The sequence below is a fragment of the Euleptes europaea genome, chromosome 17 (assembly GCF_029931775.1).
Source record: "Euleptes europaea isolate rEulEur1 chromosome 17, rEulEur1.hap1, whole genome shotgun sequence".
Taxonomy (NCBI): domain Eukaryota; kingdom Metazoa; phylum Chordata; class Lepidosauria; order Squamata; family Sphaerodactylidae; genus Euleptes; species Euleptes europaea.
Window position 1 is genome coordinate 36,421,057 of NC_079328.1, and position 21,196 is coordinate 36,442,252.

A 21,196-nucleotide genomic window follows, 5' to 3' on the forward strand; every position below is an offset into this window, starting at 1 on the left:
GTACTTTTAGGATATTATCAAGCATTCTAATTTTACCCACGTTTAGTATTTGCTCGGGTATTAATTAGTTACGCACTTTGATAATCTTGCCAATTTTAACCATTTTAATAGCAAATCTGTTTTGTATTTGTTTTTATCCTATGTTGTTTAACTATGCAAATTTGTCTTATTTGATGGTCTATGACTGCAAATAAATTATTGATTGATTTATAAAAATCGTGATCAGAACAAGAATTAGTATAAGCCAGCGGCATAAAACTACATTCAGCAGCCTAAAAAAAAGTCTAATCTCCTTCACAGGGTTATTGGAAATCTTAAACAGCGCTCTGAGCTAATCAGAGAGAAGGCAGAATTTTAAAAAATGCAACAAAATAACTAATTGATTGTTTTTTCTATCTTTTTTTTCTTTTTCCTTTTTGTTAAATAACTTACTACCTGAGGTCTTTTTGAATGGTCATTTTGACACCTGAAGATGATGGTTACAGCTTGGTAGAGAGGCAGGAAATATATATTTTAAAGAAATGTTGCAGTCACAGGTGTGACAAGGATATAATTTTCTGTGCAAGCCTCAGGCTTTTAAAAGAGATTTTAAGAATATTGTTTGACTTAAATTGCTTTGTGTTTATTTTGGGTTGGATAAATACAGTTTGAATCGGTATTGCCTCGTGCTGGGGAAAAATTAGTCTTCTTCCTCCTCTAATGGAACACTGCAAAAGAATTAGGGACTTCTCATTAATGTCTAAACTAACCATTTATGGAAGGCTGAAATTTAATTCATTGTAGCAGAGTTTTATTGAGAAATAGCTGTTATTTCTAATTCACTGGAGTAATAAATTTCAGGATGATATTCAGCCCTATGGTCTTGTTGTTGTGTTGGAATTTCTTTCCTTTATTCTTCTTCATTCTTGATGAAATCTAAGGAATGAGTCTCCCTTGTGTACTAAGAAAGACTAATGCGTTGAGGGGTACCTGCTTCCCTTCTCCCATTATTTCTGCCTTTTAAAAAAAGAATTTTTAAAAATTCTCCAAAGCCTGATCATTCCTACTTTGATTAAGGATGCATCCAAGACAGGGAAAATATCTCAGTCGTCGTATTTAGGACTGAGCCCTCATCGGGGCATGGCATGCCTAATTGTGCCTTTCTTTCACTTTCAGGAGGACAGTGGATTCTACCTCATACTCCATTGTTTCCGTGTTACGACCATGAAGAGATGGGCAACGAGGCAGCGGGATTGGTATAATAACTTTTCTGTGTTCTATTACGGACTCAGTAAAAGCGAGAGCCTAGAACAAAATCTAAACAGTTTTTGAACAAACCTGTGTGAATTTGCCTCTGGGTTTAGTTAAACCAGGAAGAGGATATGGAGCCACCAGGTCTTAGATGAACCATACCCAACAGTCTGCTTGTATTACCTTTTTGCGCCGTACAAAAAGTAACTTTGTTGGCCTGCCAAAGACAGAATTGTAGAAGAGACAGGTTAAATAAGTAGTCAGTACATCTGGAGATAGACAACAGTTTTTGAGAGAGGCTTTGCCTCCCATGGAGTATATACATATACATTTATTCCAACAATGTCACTGGCTAAACAGGCTTTGCTGGTCTTTGTTGCAGTTCTTGTTTTAGTTAAAAGATGCCATGGTAGGGGGGAATTGAAGCAAGGTCACAATTTTGGGATAGGGGGAGTTAACCCTTCCTTTTGAGCAACCGTCTCCCAGAAACCTACAGGTACCATATAGTCACCATGCATGTTTCCTCCTTAAGGGGCAGATTGTTTTAAACAAAATTGTTGCATTAGGATGGTAGTCTTGAATTTTACACTCAATGGTTCCAAAGTCTACAGCCAAAAATATAAGCAAATTGTGTAATTGGAGGGAAAAATATAACTTGCACAATTATCTTGTGGCTTTAACTTGGGGCTTGTAGAATTTGGATAGGAGTGCTGCATCCTTGGCTGTGGTAGGACAGATGGAATTGTACTGAAGGTAAAATCCCTATCCTTTGGCTCAGCTTCAAGTTGGGCTCTTTCACACATGCTGAATAATGCACTTTCAATCCAGTTTCAATACACTTTAACAATTGTTTGCAAGTAGATTTTGCCATTTCACACAGTAAAATCCCACTGCAAAGTGCATTGAAAGTGGATTGAAAGTACCCGTTGTCATTGGAAATTATTTTCATGAATTTTAGGGTCTTTTTTCCAAGCTCCAAACGATGGAGGGAGAAAAAACGATTGTCAGGATTCAAAAGCTGTAAGATCTTAACCACACTCATAGAGTAAGAACATCCTGCAATTTGTGGAGAGATTACAGTCAAACAGATTTCTGGACTTCTTCTGTTAGAAAATTGTCACTGGCTGAGTACAGGTTGACCCTGCAGGGCAGCTGTTTTGTTAACTGAAGACTTTGACTATGGTGAATAACTGAGGATGTTAAAGTGTCTTCTTTTTTACAGCAATCGGGAGCCGTCAGTGCTGCAAAAGATAAAGGAACTGTGGCTGTAAGTACATTGTTCAGCCATTGCTCATTTCTGCATGGCTTGTGAGTTGCCTGCGTGCTGTAGTGCTCAGCCTTTTCAGCCCAGGGCCCACCTCTAACTGCAGCTTGCTTTACGGGATCAACAAACTCTTCACCTAAAGCTGTCAATTTTGCAGCTTTTCTCTGCAGGGCAGGAAAGACTACCTGTATCTTAGACAGATGCAATTTGTTAGGTAGAGGTGAGAGAAGAAATTCCGTCTTTTGGCATAGGGGTTAAAGATACAGGAGTCTTACGCTCCTTTGCCTCCCTCTTTTAACCTTTCCCTTAAAAAGAAATAACCCCCTGATAGAAAATGATGGGGGTATTACTGCAGTGACTTTAGTTGGGGCATGACTAACTTGTGGGTCCTTGCTCACTGGTTGAAGACCAATCACCTAAAGTAATCAGCAGAGCCTAATCATAGGTAACATAGGGTGTCTAATTGGCCTGTGGGGCACAGGTTATCAATGGATGAAAGCCTGTGTGGTGTAGACAGACTGGGGATGGGGAGGCATATGTTCAAAATGCAGCTCCGCCATGAAGTTCACCGGGTAACATTGGGCCATTTACCGTCTCTCATCCTAATCGATCTTGAAGGACTGTTGTGTGGATAAAATGAAGTAATCCTCGTGTATATATCAACCTGAGCTCTTTGGAGGGAGGGTAGTGCAACGGATGAAAGAGAAACGGTAGTTATTAGATCATTATGCTAAAGGCTACATTCATTATGCTTAAGGCTACATACATCCCACTGCATGGGATACTCTAATTGTATACAGTTTGTATACCCATTTCTTTTCCATTATTTGAAATATCAAACTTGTAGGGGAACAAAGTTCCTTAGGATGCTAGTCGAGGAACTTCATAAACAAGAAGCAAAATCTTAAAGATGAAGTTGGGATGATCATTTGCTGCAGAGACATTGTACATATCCCTTCCTCATGCAGACTGGGGTACAATAAAAAATATTTTATTTATTTACATTATTTATAGTTTCACTGAGACTCAAGGGACATTACACAATGTAAATCACTGCAGCCGATAGGATGGGGCATCCAAGAAGGGATGTAATAAGATTAGGATGCGGAAATTAAAACCAAGCTAAAAAAAATGGAACAAAGAGTAAGTGTTAACACAGCATATTAAGCAATGCAGAAATTACATTATAAAATCATGGGGAAATGGAATAAATAAGATGTATGTAGGAGGTTTAGGTGTGAAAGGGAGGCGGGCAGATAGTTTTGCAAGCCTGCTGAAGTTATTTTTTAACTCTGGATTCTGCCTTGTTTGCATGTTTCAGGAGAGGCCTTGCCCTGCAGCCTTTGCCCAGTTCAGGTAGGGTGTGGTGAGCATCAGTTGCTTTCCTCTTTGTGACATACTAGGGAGAGATTGTGGGAGAGGCTGTTTTTGGTCCACAGTGAATTCCTGTTAGTCTTCAGTAGTCCTTGCAGCATACTGTCAATGTCCTTTTTTTTGGCTGCATTCGGTTGTCACGACAAACTTGTTTGCCCACATCTGGCACAGATGCAGCTTCTTCACATACTAGCAAATCCCCTCCCCAGTCCTTCTCCCCCTCCCCAGTCCTTCCCTTGTGCATGAGGCACAGTTGAAGTCTTCCTGCCTTGGGAAGCCTTGAATTGAACTCTAATTTGCTATTGTGTTCCAGTGATCTTCCCCATAAATTGGGATTAAACCAAAGTTGAGAATCCTGTTTTTTGTTTTTTGGGGTGTAACAGCAGGTTGGAAGGGGAAAAATGGGAAGAACACGCAGCTGCATTTACATCCATCATTGACAGAGTGTTATGACGATGTGATCTCTCTGTTTTCATTCATCACAGAGAATTGATTGATGCTTGCAATAAGAAAGAATTCTCTCTTTTGCATGCCTGTAGTCCTGTGCCCTTTTGGCTTTGTCCTTTCTGGTTTAGCCTCTGGATCTCTTGTTGCAAAGGACAGACACTTTGTGTTCCACTTATTTATTGCAAAACTGCGTTCTGATTTATCTTTTTGCTTACCTTACAATTCTTTCACCTTGTTTGTTATTTCTAAAACATGCTTACCTAGTGGCCAGTGGTGCAGTTTCAAAAAGCCTGATGCAAGCATGTTTCTTTCTTGTTAACTTACTTAATTAGTCTACTGATCCCATCTGTTTTGTTTTTATTTAACTGTAGAATGTGTACATTTTATGGGCCTCTTGTTCTTAAAGTAACAAGTCACACAATATCTTTTATTAGGACCATTGAAAATGACACAAAACAATGTGTAGTTTTTAAGTTCTCCAGAACTCTTCATTAGGCTGGGTTTTTTTAAGAGTACAGGGGGTAGTTGGGGGGGGGGAGGATGTCTCAGGCCAAGATCTTTAAGGCTTTATCTCATAAGCATCCTGTGTGAAGTGCTGATTTAAAATGGTGCTGGTGTGGCGTCAACTTGCTCCCTTGGCTTTCTGGGAAGAAGGAAAAAACGGAGGCCCCTCTTTCTTTACTGATTCACCTTTTCCTGTTAAGAACCATCATCTGTTTCTGAAGTACTGAGAGAAATGAAGCAGGACAAGCTCAGCACCTTAAAACAAAATGTCGAGGATTGCCTCAGTTCATTGGACCCTGGCAATCTGTTGGATCATGAGCAGCCAGCTGTATATTCTGACACCAAATGGCAGGCAGAACGCAAACAAGATAAGGTCTGTCTTAATGCATTCTCTGTATTCTGACTAGACATCCCAAATGAAATTCTAGGGATTGGGGAGGGGGGCTGTGGGCCTTGGGATTCTGGTTAGTGGGAAGGCTGTGTTAGCGTTAAAAAACATAACTAAAAAGCAAAGCTAGTAAAGAGTTTATCTCTGAAAAAGAAGTGGGTGCTAGATTTGGCAGTTTTTCAGGGCCAGAGAATCAGGTAGAATTTTTATACTGTCAGATTTGCTCTTCTCTCCTAGTTTTCTTGAAGAGTTGGTAGAAATTATAATGATTTCTGAACCTAATCATTGATTAAGAATGTATAGATCTAATGTGTTGTGTGTGGAGAGCAGAAACTAGTTAATAGCTTTAATTTCAGATGCAGTGCCGGGACATCTTTACATTCCCAGCCAAGCTCCTGGTGATTGATGCAAAAGAGGAGGCAGTACATTCCAAGACACACCCGTCAAGTGAGTGCTAGGGGGCTCTTCTTTTTGCCAAAGAGTTTGAGGAAGGTTACTCCAGATTGTGGGTGGAGGATTGTTGTGAGGATAAAATCGAGGAGAAAGGAACGATGTACATATGAAGCTGCCTTACACTGAATCAGACCATTGGTCCATTGAAGACAGTCTTGTCTACTCTGACTAGCAAGGCTCTCTGAGGTCTCAGAGTAGGCCTTTCACATCACCTACTACCTGATCATTTTAACTGGAGATGCTCGGGCCTTCAGTGGATGCTTTACCACTGAGCGATGGTCTCTTCCATAAGCCACTATGGGTCCCCATTGTGGAGAAAGATGGGATATAAGTGAAGAAAGTAAGTAAATAGGTTCTTTAGCCAATTTAGCATGCAGGGCTAAATCTCAAGTAAAATGGGACGTACGGGTGACTGGGGGAAGCAGAGAGGCATTCAGGTGTGTGACAGATAGTTCTTGGGCATGTTCCTTTTCTAGGAGTGGTACCAAGTTGGGATGTATTTTTCCTTACAGAGCCTTCTCACAATGCTTCTGATAGTGAAAGCAGTTCAGATGATGATCCCAGCACTATGTCATTTGCCAGTGGTGAGCAACAACCATCATCCTTTGCATGCCGGCAGGCAGAGCCATGTTCTGGCTTTTCTCTTAAGACCCCTTTCCCTGGAAGCAGGCTGAATTCACCAAAAGCATTCTCAACCCAGATTTCTGCTTCCAAGTGAGCTTTCGAGGGAGGTAGAAAAAAAGTGAAATCACTTCACAGGCAATTGAACTGTATTTGGTGTCCAACTGTGTAAGAACATACAGTGTAGGGTGAGCAGAAAACGGTCTTAAGTGTTACAACTGATAACAAATGATAAAGCTGACCAATTGGCTAAAATTTTGAATGGCCACCCCCAAAAGCCGTGGCTTGGATAGCATTGGCAGGTAATGGATTTACCTACCTGTTCTTCTTACTGTCCTTCTTGAAGATGTGGTAGTGCTCCAAACCTTCCAGTTTTTATATTTCCTACACTTATGGTTAAATCCATCTTGGGCCATGCATGCTGTTGGTTCTTAGGGTGAAACCTTGTTGTGATAGGAGGGCATTGAACACACTGAGAAGCCGCAGTTGCATGTGTTCCGGGGCAGAATGGGATTTGTCAAAACGTTCATTATTATGAATAGCTACATGTGGTTCCTTCACATGTGGCCAGAGAATCTAGAGAAGACCCTTCTATATACCCAGGAGCACCACAGAGCAGCAACGCTGGCAAGGTAAATCCCCTGTTTATCAAGTAGTTGTTATTTTTTTCAATTCATAAGACTTATCTAGAAACTCTGCACTTTGCCAGGTCAAATTTTCAGTGATCTTATTGGCAGTTACTCTTCAATTCATGATTTTTGGAGAAGTGCCCCACCTTGGTGCGGCTCAGTTGGGTTCTGAAAACCTCAGGGGCTGTGGCTCTGACTTGCTTTAGGTATAGCAGTGGTCTCTTTGAAAGGGGATTCCTAGAATTTGTGGCAATATTTTAGTATCCGTTGCTGTCTCCAAGGCTTTTTCTTGCCCTCAGTGTTTCCTGTACCTTTCTGAGTTCTGGTTGCAGGAAAACTATTTCTTAAACTCTTGATTTTGGCAGCTGAAGCTGAAAGTGTTGATGGCTCCTTGGAAAACCCTTGGGACATATTTCCAGGGATAACATTGACCTCCTCCAAGGGTGAGTACTTAAACACTTGTACTCCTACAGTCTGAGGAAAGGAAATTTTCCCATTTCTCTGTGTGCTAAGTATTTGCATCCGTCATTTTTATCCCACTTTGCTTCCTAGGTGCTCAGGGGTGTTTATATATGGGTTTCCCTTCCTCCTATTTTATCTTTACAACTGCCTGTGAAGTAGGTAAGCCCATGGCCACCCAATGTGCTTCATGTCTGACTGGATGTTCTGGCACATAAGCACTACTACATCACACTAATGGGATCAGGCTGTTTTTGTAAATCTGTTTCCCTTGTACAATGTAAATGCTTAAGGTGCTATTTACACAGCCCAAATAATGCACTTTCAATGCACTTTGAAGATGGATTTTAATGTGTGAACTGGCAAAATCCACTTGCAAACGATCGTTAAGGTGCAGTGAAGTGGATTGAAAGTGCATTAATGATCGTTTGCACCTTAACGATCATTTGCAAGAGGATTTTGCCAGTTCACACATTAAAATCCATCTTCAAAGTGCATTGAAAGTGCATTATTTGGGCTGTGTAAATAGCACCTAAGACTGTCAATGAGCAATAAAGGTTGATGATGGTATATATCACACTAACTAGACAGTTATTTCTATTGGTCTTGTGAAGAAGGATGGTGCACCATTAGAACTGATTGCCATTCTCATGATAAAGAAATGGAAGAGATTTACTGTGTTTTTCAAATACAAATAGTATGAACAAACAATATTTGTGCATTTTAATGACCTTTCAGTTTATTAAAACAAGCGTTTGTGTAGGCATTTTCAGGTGTCTGAACATTTTTTTTTTTTTTGGAGTTCAGGCACTTGCAGCTGCTAAAATTAAACTTTTATTTCTAAAGCAAAACCAATAATGCTGAAGAAGTTGTATACAAAAATTGAAAGTAGATAAATAAGGTAGTAGTAGTTAAGTATGGGCATGGTCCAGTTGAATGTATGTACTGTGCTGGAAGCCCTAAACAGGCTTAACTTTGGCTGGTTCGGGCCCAGAATTTCCAAAAAATGGTTTCTTTTTCACTTATTTTGGAAAGAGACCTTTGAAAAAAGAGGTGCACATTTAAATTCACTGTGATGCAAACATGGGCAGAGTCTTCCACAGTAACACAGTAATTACTTTTTGTGCTAGGTGGTGGTGGATTGGCCATTTAAGTTACAAGGAAATTTCCCATTGGGACACTGTATGCCAGGAGTAAACAGAGCCAAGCCCCAGCAACTCTGCCCAAGCCTCAGACACTACTTGGCCCCTACCTGTCATCAACCATGGCAGTTTGGGTCAGCTCATCGTCTCTTCCTGTGCTGCTTCCTGTTTGGGGGGATGATGCCGTGGGTGAGCTAATACCCATTGTTGGCCCCATTAAACTGGTCCTGCAGTGCTAGTTTGTAACACAGCAGGGGCCACTCAGTCTGACTTGCTCCTGGATGTAGTTCACCTGCCTAACTCATTCTTGATTGGGAATGGCATATGCAATAAACGTGAATAATGTGCTGTTCTTTATTGTCTCTGCAAGTATCAGTGTTCTTATTTGGATCTGAGTTTGTGGGGTAAACGTGCTTATTGCACTGCATAACCTGCTATGTTACTTTGCATATTTGTGTGCTTTAAGATAGCTGGTGAGTGTTTTGAACGTTTGCCATTTTTTGGTGTGATTTGTCAGAAATGTCAGACACGCAGCCCAGCCTTCCCAATACACAGCAGATGCTCCTGGCTAATACAGCTGAGGAAGAGGAGGCTGCAAGCTCCAGTAGCAGCACCCCGGATGGTCTGCATCGTTGTGATCCTGTGCCGTATTGTAGTTCTGCTCAGGTGGAGCTGGTGGAGATGCCTTCCCCATCGCAGCTTCCTCCTTGCAAAGGAGGTGCCAATCGGGAATCCAGATCCGAAGCGCCAAACAGTGCACGTAACAGTGCATGTAATACCAGCAAGATTGTGGTTACTGGTGATAGCATTCCCTGTGGCCAACCTTTGAACAACTCCAATTCTCACGCCAGTGTGCGCAGCCTTTCTCCTATCTGCCCCACCATTAGGAGCACCTTTCCTTCTAAGAGTTCCTCTGGAGATGTGGAAGATCGTAATTCATCGCGTTTACAAAGGGAGACGGTGATGGTGAGAGAAGCTGAAAAGCAATCCCTAGAGACCTGCAGGAAATGTGGTACAGCTAAAAGAAAACAGCTTTGGCCAGACGAGGAGGAATCTATTGAAACTTCCTCCAGACACAAAGCCCAAGACTTGACTCCTGCTACTGTCTTCCCAAAATTTAGTAGGTTAAATGGGAAGCAAGCTGCTCAGAAGCAGTCTTTGGAATTTGTAAAGGAGAGCACGCCCAAGAAAAGCCGGATCGAGGAAATCCATGTCCAGCAATTTCAGGCATCTGCTCAATCCAGATGTGCTGGGAGGCACTTAGAAAAACTGAAGGAGCAGACAGCCACTACTGGAAGACTAGCTGACTCCTGTGGGGGCCAGCTTGGAGCTCAACAGCAGGTAAACCTGGGTGAAGGGCACTGGTGGTGGTTAGTAACATTCCTTGTGGGTATTGGTTGCTGGCCTGGAGTCTCCTAATGAGAGGGTGGAAGCCAGCATGGTGTAGTGGTTAAGAGCGGTGGTTTGGAGCGGTGGACTCTGATCTGGAGAACCGGGTTTGATTCCCCACTCCTCCACATGAGCGACGGAGGCTAATCTGGTGAACCGGGTTGGTTTCCCCACTCCTACACACGAAACCAGCTGGATGACCTTGGGCAAGTTATAGCTCTGTTAGAGCTCTCTCAGCCCTACCTACCTCACAGGGTGTCTGTTTGGGGGAGGGGAAGGAAAGTTGATTGTAAGCTGATTTGATTCTTCCTTAAGTGGTAGAGTGGTCGGCATATAAAAAAACAACTCTTCTTCTTCTTAAGCAGTTGCTTGGAAAAGCCCAAATTGCTTCCCAGTTTTGTATATATATTTTGCTGTGTCTGCTTTTGTATACTCAAAAATAGTTGGTATGTGGGCAAAAACATTGGATGCTGAGGCTAGTGGTGGAAAGTGTTGTCAAATCACAGCCGACGTATGGTTGACCCTGTAGACTTATGGTTGACCCTGTTCAAGGCAAGTGACGTCAGAGGTGGCTTGCCACTGCCCGCCTTTGTGTGGCAATCCTGGACTTCCTTGGTGGTCTCCCATCTGAGTACTGACCAGAGATGACTCTGCTTAGCTTCTGAGATCTTATGAGATTGGGCTAGCTTGGGGCATCCAGGTCAGGGTTAGTAGTCTAACATGCACAGTATAGGCTTCCTTTGCATTCAACTCACTTTAACATAGAAGTATCTTTGCATTTCTAATTGTATTAACTAATTATAGTTGCACCATCGTAACCCTATTCCCCCCAGAACTGTTTGGGGAGAAAATTGCCTCAGAACCTGCAAAGTAAAGGAAGGTAGAAACACTCGTTTCAAATTCATCCCGCTTCCTATTCTCCCTTCTAGGAGCGTGTGAGAAGAGCTGTTTCTCATCATGTGTATCGGCCCGCAACAGTTGAACTCTGCTCCCAAGTACATTCTACAAGGTCAGCATCTTAACTAGCATAACTTGAAATGATGATAGGCAAAAAAAGATCTTTAAATGAATGGTCTCCAAAGATGCTGCTCTGCCCAGTGGGCAAGGTGCACTGTGCCAACTGCTGATGGACCAGTAGAGCATTAACTGTGGCCAGTGAAAGCTGACCCTGAGTCTTTATTTACGATTGCACTTCACTATCCCAAATCAGGGTGAGTAAGGCAGTGGTTCTTTAGAAAAAGCAGTTGGTGGTTCTTTTGTTTTTTAAAAAATTCCATGAAAAATTCCATTGTCTATAGAAAAATCCTGCACAAAAGTTGTAAAACTATGCAAATTGGCTAAAGCCTGTGCTACAGCAGTGTATACGATTTGGGCTGTTACAGTTGCAGAGCTTGAAGCCTTTATCGTACAAGATTGCAAGCATCCGTTTTGTGACTGACGTAAGATCTTGCTAATGATCAGGGCCAGGCAGGATTGATCTGCTCGTCTCAAAACACAACAGTCACACATTTTTACCATCTCCCCATTTTTAATTTACAGGATCTCGAGAGCTCTGCTTGGATGGGCACGCTGGGTTTTCAGGAACGGGCAGAGGCCATAGTCTTGAATGAAGCTTCTTGGGCCACTAAGGCTGGATGAATATTTGTTTTACTTTTGAGATATTAAATTAATGTTGATCAGTTACGATACTTGATATTGACTGTAATGAAACCCAAAGAAAGAAAATGAATTCTTTTAATTGTCTCATGCAAGGGTTCTGTAACAAAGAGAAGGCAGCTTCCATAGGGGCTGATTGGATAGCGTTGCCTTCTATTGCACTCCCCCCCACACACATATTTTTTAACAAATACACTGGAAGGAATAGGCAACATGTACAACCCTAGTCAATTTCTAGTTCTCTTATGTGTTGAAGAACAAACATTTGTAAACATGATCCATGTTCCAACATCTTGTTTCGTATTCAAATAGTTTTTTCTAAAAACCATGACTAGAGCACTGCTTAGAAATCCACCCTTCCTCCATGGATTGGCCTACAGCAATCACCATTTGAACTTTTAGCAAATGATTCAGGCAACTTAGAATCATGGAGTTGGGACCACCAGGGTCATCTAGTCAAACCCCCTGCACAATGCAGGAAATTCACAACTACCTCCCCCCCACACACACATCCCTTGTGACTTGTCATGTATATTTTAAAGTTATGGCTACAGGCCAAAGGAGACCCTGGAGAGCCGCTGCCAATCTGAGTAGACAGTACTGACTTTGATGGACCAAGGGTCTGGTTCAATATAAGGCAGCTTCATGTGTTCACATAGTTATATGAATTGCTCCCCAAGGTATATAGGGCAACAAAATACCAGACAAGTACAGTATTTTAAATGAACTTGAGATATTGTATCTTCTCAGTTCCTAAGGTAAACCTGATCAAAATTGTTAGAGAACTTACCTTTTCTGCTCTTTACTTTGAACATTATACCCCATTCCCTTTTGCTAGCATCTCAACCATATTTTGGCCACAGGCTGTATCTGAGCATTCTTTCGGCAACCAACCCACACTTACCTGCAGCTAGTCCCGTTTATATGATTACAATTATTCCGTTTGTCTTTCCTCAGAGGCAAAAAATAGCAAGTCATTCTTGCATCCTGAAAAGCGCTGTACAGATTTAATAATTTTGTTCTGGCTTTCAGGGTTGTGTGACTTGTATCCCCAGAAAGGCATTCTGTAAGAGCTGTAGAATATCAGGGAAGCAGCAGCCCGCTCGGTTTCTTTATTGTCAAGAATATTTCCTAGTGCTGACACAAGAGTAGACCTTTAATTGTTTAATCATCTCCCTATTTAATTTAATTACAAAATATTTCATATAGCTCACATGCTTGATAGAACGTTCTGGAGAGTAAAACAAAATTAGAAAAACAACACAGCTCTCATAGAAAATAGACTTGTGTATCCTCTTTCCAAAGTTGACCATAACTCAAATGGGATGGAGACTGAAATTAAAGGGGGGAGTCTTTGCTCTTCTGCCCCCCCAAAAAAATCATGCCCTTAATGTAAAGGAAATAGCTATTTGTGCTAGAATTTTTTTTAATATACATGCATTAGTCTTCTGGACATACATAAGAATTCCCTCTGGATCTAAGTGATTTTGTCTTTAGGAGTTTGGCAGCTGCATTACTCTTAAGCCAGATGGATAACAAACAATCTGTGTGAAGAAACCAGGTTTCCACCTGCCTGGACTGCTCTGAAGCAGGCTAGAAGAGAGGTCCCTTTTGTATACTAACCAGGGTATAAGGGGGAGGGGGAGCTTTACGAGCACAACAACAGTGATCTAGCCTTCTGCTGTGTTCCTACTTTCCTAAATGAAAGTGACAGGATCTTTGATGGTGGCCTCCATATATTATGAGTTTCCTACAGCCAAAGCCTTCCTGAGAAAGAACCAGGGATTCAGTGCACATGTACCTCATCACATATTGTGACCGCATGCCCATGAGAGTGTGTCTATGCACACTGTACCTGATGGCATTGACTCTCAACGCGGCATAGTAGATTGTGTGTATTTTCACCTGCTAGTTCTCTGCAGTGCTCCCATGTAGGAAACTTTTTAAAATATGTGAAGTAGCCCCTTACTGTGGGAATCATAAACACCCACAAGTTCCTTTAAAGCAGCTTGATTAGGGTGAGCCGTTCCTTATTACGATGGAGCTAGAAAAATCCCTCTGAGGGCCAGTGGTGAATCATCTTCACAGCAGAAGGGAAGCACCAAGCGTAGCACACCTTCCCCATGTGCTGAAGTATAATCTCCTCTTTCCCCACCCGACCTGACTCCTATAACAGCAAGGCACTGTTGGATCTTGTAGATAGAAGGGAAGCAAACACAACAGCCCTAACTGCCACAATAAACGAGACCAGGACAATTCTGCTGATTTAAATTAACCATCCTCATTTAATTGTGGGAAGGAGGGGCAAAGGCTCTCTTTTATTTGTTTTAAATTGCCGAAAGCTGCCAAAACACACACACTTACGTGGTCCTGCCTTGCCAGACACCTCACTGGTGCTAGTGGGTATTCACCTAGAATGGAAGTTTTGTTCCTAGGCAATACCTAGGTGGTAAAGGGATGTGGCCTGAGGAACTAGGGGCCATAGGAACACAATTAGTATTATTGTTTTTCATCCTGAAGGAAGGAGTAAGATTGTCAACGTGAGAAAGATGAGCCAGGCTTTGAGGCCGAGCTGCATCCCTGCTTTTTCTGCAAGCCACAAGCTGGCCAAGCCCCACTCTCTTGCCCAAGTACAATGCAAGACTGGCAAGTTTAGCGTATATGTTAAAATACTTCTCCCACCCCCTCCTGCTGGTGGTTCATTTTTCTGGCACCGTAACGTTTTAGCATCTGCACCATCTCCCAGGTGTGCGACCGCTGCTGGAAACGGCCTGACTGGAGGACTCGACTTTTTTTTTTTTTTGGCTTTTCCCGCTTGAGCCGTTAGAACACTGGGCGCTTACGTAAGAGTATACAAGAGCGAAAGGTGGAAAAAAAGACAGCCCAGAAGACGTGCAAGAGTTGGGACGCCACCCTTCCTCACTGGAAACACCACCGGCTTTACCAAACAAGGAGCCACCATGAGGCTTGCTTGCCCCCCTGTGCCAAATTGCTTGCACCCTTCCTGCTGCTGCTGCAAGTCATTAGCCTTCATTCCGTGCTCCTTTGTTCAAACTGCCATCATGCAGGAGCAACCGCCACCCACTCAGTGCTCCTGCGTTGGTGACTTTGGGGGCGGCACAGCAGTTCTTTGGTCTAGGGCTGTGTTCTGTGCATTCTCAAGAGTCTGTTCCAGAGCGGGTTGCGACTCGTCGCCCGTGTCTTCTTTCGGCCTTGACTCGGTGGTTGCCGCGGTCCTTTCCTGGGGTGGAGTGCCTGTAAGACAATGCAGAAACGTTCTGTCGACGTAGCACAAGCAGAGCTAATTCAGCTGCAATAAATCCGAATGCAGGACATACTAGCTAGCATCAATAATATGCTAAACACTTGCTGCTGTCAAAAAGCAAGAGGAAAACAGATTGCTAACTCATCTGTCACGAGGGTAGCAGTAAGGGGGTCAAGAACAGCAATGGTGGAACCTAACCTGCGGAGTTCTTATTGAACAGTGATTTGAACCTGCCTCTAGAAAAAGGAAGCTGTTTCACACACACCCTGCCACCTGTACCTGGGGAGTCAGATGATGCAGGTGTCTCAGGTTCCAGCAGGGACTTGGGCTTCATCTTCCATTTCAGGATTGGGGAGCGTTGCAGACAAAGAGGAAGTTTTGTATCTGAGGGGAAATCGAGCTGGGTTAAGATGTTAGCAAACACTGGAAAGAGCCCTGTTGTGGTTGAGACACTAAGAACAAGGCTAAAAATAGCTGAACGTCTTGGTCTGGCAGCTGCTCTTCTGCTCCAGACCTCCTGGCAACAAGAGACCCCATTTCCAGCTTCAGGGGAGATGGACTAAAGCCAGACGTTCACAGCACCCACAACAGCCTTGCAGGTGACCACAGGTACCAGGTGGCCTTCGGTGCTCGACTGCTTTTCAACTGCAAGTAGAGCTTTACTTTGTATTAATTTTTTTTAATTTACAAATTGTATATTTCACTGTTTTGAAGAAGAAGAGTTGGTTTTTATATGCTGACTTTCTCTACCACTTAAGGTAGACTCAAACAGGCTTACAATCACCTTCCCTTCCCCACAACAGACACCTTATGAGGTAGGTGGGGCTGAGAGAGTTCTCAGAGCTGCGACTTGCCCAAGGTCACCCAGCTGGCTTCATGTGTAGGAGTGGGGAAACAAATCCAGTTCACCAGATTAGCCTCCGCCACTCATGTGGAGGAGTGGGGAATCAAACCCGGTTCTCCAGATCAGAATCCACCACTCCAAACCACTATACCAGGCTGGCTCTCAGGCTTCACAGGGGGCCAACAAGGCAGCTAACAAAACTAAAAACACACATAATAAAATCAAAATTTAAAACCATTAAAACATCATTAAAACAGGTAAAAAGATATAAAAACAACAAAACATCTGGTGAGGAAGGGTTGGGCTCACTGAGGAAACACCGAACCAAACAAAAAAGTCTTCCCCCACAGGCAGAGGATGGCAGCAGAAGGGGCCAGATGCAGCTCCCTGGGGAGAGAGTCCCAGAGTCTTGTGGCTTGAGGCTGTATCGGCACCGGGTGCTCAACACTACAAAATTTTGTATGTGTGCCTTAATTAAGGAGCAGACATTAAGTCTTCTAGGCAGACCTCACTTAAACAATACAGCCCCAGCTTTCTTGACAGCATTGTCTGAACCATCGGCACCGTAGTGTAGTGGTTAGAGTTCCAGACTAGGATCTGGGGTGGGAGGACAGGGTTTCAACTTCCCATGCTGCCGTGGAAACTTGCAGGGTAACCTTGGGCTAGTCGCTCCCTGTTTTACCTACTTCACAGGGATAAATAGGATAAAATGAAGGCGGGGAGAACAATCTTACAAACCACTTTGTAAGCGAGCTATAAATGCCTAATGTTTTTTTCTCTTTCAAATGGAAGCTTCTACAGCTCTCAGACTACCACTAAACCTTATACTGCTACTTTGTACCTTTTTGTTACTGAGCAGGACACAGGACTAGGGATGATTTCATGCTGAATGATTGTCAGGAGTGGAAAGCAAGCCTGATCTAAAAGTCTGGACTTCGCTCACGAAATAAAAATTTGTTTTGAGATTATCTGAAAGGCAGCCGGGACATGGAGGCAACTCTTTCTCAGTGTGCCACGGACCATAAGGTTCCTGAGAGACTTGTCTCAAATGCATCCAGGCCACATCTCACTTCCCACAAGGTCGTTCTCTCAGTCTCTACTTACGGTGCAGCTCTACCGCACTGGCTTGGTCCCTGAGCTGTTCTTCGTGAACAGACATGGCCCTCCGGTTTGCCACGGGCTTCAGACGAGGTTTGGGTTTGAGTTGATTGTCTGAAAGGAAGAGGATGCGTTTAGCCAGGCCTCAGCAAATGGCAGTTAACATTTCCAGAAGAAGCCAAGGTGCTGCTAGCCCTTCCAACACCGGTTCCAGTACTGGATTTTGTCAGAGACAGGATTTGGATTAAGTAACTGCATTCCTTGCAGCCTTCCTAGAAATTCAAGCTCACAAAGCAGCCAGGTAACCATTTCCCTTTTCTTTGCCTCTGATTAATGCATCCTTAGGCTTCTCCAGGGAAAAGGGGAAACTTGCTCTGGACACCATAGATGGGGGTCCCATGACAAAGCAAGCAACAGGATTTTAGGAAGTAGGATTCCGGCACCAGCATCCAGACACAAGCCAGCATTTTACTCAACACATACCTCCCGCAATCATGTTTACGTCAGCATATGAATTCTGCAGTTCGGAGAAAGCCCGTCCTTCTTCGGCATTGCTGGTTCTTCTGAAGGGAGGAGCGCCCGCGGTGCTTCTCCCGATCCTGGGCAAACTGCTGGTCCAACTCTCCCTGCCTTTCTGCTCTCTGGGGCTGGCTGGCTCCTGAAGGGCAAAAGCTCTTCTCGGGGAAGAGCTGAGTTCTGAGCATTTGCCTTTGAGCTCTGCATTCAGTTGCTTCCCAAGAGCCTTCCAGGAGAGTCTCCCTTCACCGGGTCCACCACTCAGCTCCGTTCCGGTCCTTCTGGTGGCATCGGCAGGACCCAACCGCACAGAGGGGTCTGCAAGACAGGGATGTAAGCTGTCATCTCAATCCAAAAGGTGGGCCAGCATCCTACAATCACCCTCCCCCACACACACCTTGATCCAGCCTTGGCCCCAGACTGCCTGTCCCTCCAAAGAAGCATTCATCCACAACTTTCCTTTCTGCCCAGAAGAAGGTTGAGTAGCCCAACGGAACTGTTGTGAGTCACCCTAAATGCCTTTTTATCAACATATAGCTCAGGAGGAATATGAGTGCTACTAATTTTCTGTCCATTCTCACATGAGTATAGTCCATGGAAACAGTTTCTGCTCATCTTCATGATAAATTACATTAAGCAGCAGCAATGTAGCTGAACCGCCCAGGACAAATGCAGTCCAGACATGGGGCAGTTATGAGCTGTTTTTCCTTCAGACTGCATGTAGGGCATACTGCATGCAACCCCCCCCTCCCCGAATGTTTTCCCCAATACCTGGGGCTAGATAAAAATGTTGTCTCCTGCCTGTGGGCAATAGCATAGGAGACGGAACTCAGGGTGCAAGTTGCAAGACTAGAAGTGTGAACAATGAAGGAGGCTGCCTGAAGAGAGTAAGACGTGCAGTGTTTTAATGAACAGGAGTTTCAGAAGCTCACAGCACACCTACCTGTGGACATGGAGTGTGTCCGTGATTTCAAGGAGCAAGGAGGAGACTCTGCTGAGCTGTCCACAATGTCCCCTGGAAAGCAAACAGGCACATTCAGGGAGCAGGCCAGAAGCCAAGAGTTCTTCATTATGGGGGTCACACCTACAGGCAGTCCAAGAGTGGATCAAGGGGATTTGTTTCCTTGTCTGCCCTTCTGGCCCCATTTGAAGTCATTTCAGAAATCCCTTCCAAAAAAACACTGTCTTCAGGGACTTCATATGGCTGCTCCAGTTTTTCCCAGGAATATACTGTTGGAAATCATCCTGCTCTTGACTGCAGAAAGATGCTTTGAGCTCATTCATGCAGTAGGCATGATGGTTTTTAGGAATCAGTCCTTATAAAGCACTGAACATTTAGAACCTAGCTGATAAATACATTGTTTGTAATTAAGAGCAGTACCTTCTGTTGGATTTGCAATGTGCAACATGCTGAAAACAGCACATTTTATTTTTGGCAATAAGAAGCCTTCCTCAGATTTTCTAAAGAGTACTGACTTTTTTTTTCCGCCAAAGAAGTTGCAAATAAATAGACAACAACCAGCAATATTGTTAATTTCTTTTTAACAAGGAAAACAGCAAAAGGGTTGACGTAGTGAAGCCAGGGAGCATAAATAAACTTTGTAATTTGAGACTATATTGTGTGGCATTTTCACATTGCAGCCAGTAGATGTCATTCCTGCTCAATATACGATTACAGGCAAGGAAAGGTAATTCTTGGGTTTTGTGTCATTTTAACACACTGTCAAGCTGTACACATTCCCAGCGGGCACAGCTGGTGTTACAAAATGCTAAACAGTGATTCTGCGTAATTCCAGATGCCTAAAGGAGCTTTACACTTGTATTTTCGAAATGGCAATCATTCGTGCCAAGTAGCACAATACCTACAAAACGATGCTTCCCAAAGCGTCTGTTGTACATTTGAAATACAGGCAAAAGTTCCAAATCACTGATTATTACTCCCCTTTTTTGTTGTACTTTCCCCCCATTTTATCCTCACAAGCACCCTGTAAGACAGGGGTGGGGAACCATTTTCCTGCCAAGGGCCATTTGCACATTTATAAAATCATTCGGGGGCCACACCAGGTGTAGATCTCCCGTGGGGGGGGGGAGACGCTAGGATTGCCAGGTCTCCAGCCACCACCTGGAGGTTGGCAACCCCAGGGGAGGCCACACAGAGAAGGCCTGCAGGGCGCCCCCACTCCCCCCTCTCAGGCGGGAGGGCAGCCAGCGGTGGGCCCCAGCAAACAAGGCGCCAGGGGGGCGCAGCCCGCAGTCGATTGGCAAGGGAGGAAGGAAAACAGAGAAAGAGGAAAAGGGAGGGAGGGAGAAAGAGAGAGAAAGGGAGAAAGAAATGGAGAGAGGGGGAGAAAGAAAGAAAAAAAAGGACGGAGAAAAAGAAAGAAAGAAAAGGACGGAGGGAGACAAACAAAGAGACAGAAAAAGAGGGAGAGAGGGAGAGAAAGGAGAAAGAGTGACAGAAAAAGAGGAAGAAAAGAGAGAAAAGCCCCCCCCCTCCACGCACACACACCCGCGCACGCCAGCCCACGTAACCGGGCACCAGCCTCCCCACCTCCCCCGCCCACACACACACACACACACCCTGTGGCACACGGAGCCTCGAGTGATTAGGCCCCAGTCTCCATGCCCTCCTCCCCCCAGAGTCCATAAAAGGCCCCCCTGAAGCCCGATCAGCTCCCGCATGCATGCTCTGCCGCCGGGAGCCGCCGGCCTCTCCCCTACCCACTGCTCAACAGCCAACAGGCAGCGAGAGGGGCTTACAATGTGCCGCGGCATTCCTGCACTCCATGGCTGTAGGGGGCAGCCTTATGGGAAGCATCCCTCCCCCTCCCCTCTCGCTGATCAACAGCCGACAGTCAGCGAGAGGAGGTCCAAAGGGCACTGCAGCGCCCCTGTAAGCTGCAGCCCCAGGAACACCCTCGGGGAGGACCGCCCTGTGCCCCACCTCTGTGGCAGGGCCCTGGAGCTCCCGAGGGCCACAAAAAATGTCCTTGGGGGCCGCATACGGCCCCCGGGCCTGAGGTTCCCCATCCCTGCTGTAAGAGAGCTAGATTCGAGTTCAGTAGACCAACAAGGTTTTTGGGGTAGGTTCCTAGGTACCCACAAATGGTGGGCAATCTCTGTGGATTCTTGCTGCTGCCCACTGACACTCAACTGTTCGACAGGTGAAACCAGGCCGGCCAAAAAGGGGGGGGGGGAAGCGATTGGCATCCATGCATGATGACATCACTTCCACCACTATGCAGAAGCACCGGGGAGACCCTCTATCGCTCTCCCTAAAACTCGATGGTAACCATACAAATTTTGGGCAAGTCCCCCAGTGTGATACCAGTGCTTCCGCATCATGCCGGGAGTGACATCATCATGCATGGCTACCGATTGGCGCCCTCTGTACCTGCCTCCCAACATCTGGTTGCTAGGAGGGACCTGGCAACCCTAGGGTATACGTTTTTGTGAGGCAAAGCTCCCTTCATCAGATACAAGAGCGTTGACTCACCAAGTCTTATACCCCAAAATATTTGTTGGTCTTTAAGGTGAAAATGGACTCAAATCTAGCTCTTCTACTGCAGACCAACATGGTTATCCTCTGAAACTAAGAATCTTGTAAGGTTAGGCAGAGAGATACTAGGCAATCCCAAAATCATCCAATGAGCTTCATGGCAGAGTAAGGGAAGGGGATTTGACACCTTGCTCCATTGTCTATTGGATTGTCCAAAATTTCATAGATATAGAACCATGTTTGTCTCTCCCTTTCTAAAGGGGCTGGTTAATTTTCCAGTCCATTGTAAGCTACAGACCCTTTTGGATGAAAGCAATCATAATACTACCTTGGCAGTTGCCAAGTTTTTTACATATGTAATCAAATCTAATATTTAGTTAGATCTGACCAACCTGATGCCCTAGTTGTTATAGGTGTA

The 21,196-nt window shown here is 44.4% G+C and overlaps 1 protein-coding gene and 2 long non-coding RNA genes across 3 annotated transcripts in view; 2 read left to right on the forward strand and 1 right to left on the reverse strand.

Annotated features, from left to right (window-relative positions):
- Positions 1-2,294: 2,294 nt before the first annotated feature.
- On the forward strand, positions 2,295-5,068 carry LOC130489228 (uncharacterized). Its single transcript, XR_008933824.1, has 3 exons — positions 2,295-2,497; positions 3,816-3,850; positions 5,020-5,068. It is a non-coding gene; the product is annotated as an uncharacterized LOC130489228 (long non-coding RNA).
- Positions 5,069-6,182: 1,114 nt separating this feature from the next.
- LOC130489220 (uncharacterized) lies at positions 6,183-9,128 on the forward strand. Its single transcript, XR_008933823.1, has 3 exons — positions 6,183-6,244; positions 7,276-7,353; positions 9,029-9,128. It is a non-coding gene; the product is annotated as an uncharacterized LOC130489220 (long non-coding RNA).
- A 5,488-nt stretch (positions 9,129-14,616) lies between these two features.
- CARMIL2 (capping protein regulator and myosin 1 linker 2) overlaps positions 14,617-21,196 on the reverse strand; it is a 79,682-nt gene continuing 73,102 nt past the window's right edge. The window contains exons 35-40 of the mRNA XM_056862362.1: positions 18,223-18,294; positions 17,701-17,703; positions 17,247-17,597; positions 16,770-16,877; positions 15,101-15,205; positions 14,617-14,811 (exon numbers count right to left, since the gene is read on the reverse strand). Of these exons, the coding sequence (XP_056718340.1) occupies positions 14,642-14,811; positions 15,101-15,205; positions 16,770-16,877; positions 17,247-17,597; positions 17,701-17,703; positions 18,223-18,294 (809 nt within the window). The 3' untranslated portion in view covers positions 14,617-14,641. The remainder of the gene's footprint in view (positions 14,812-15,100; positions 15,206-16,769; positions 16,878-17,246; positions 17,598-17,700; positions 17,704-18,222; positions 18,295-21,196) is intronic.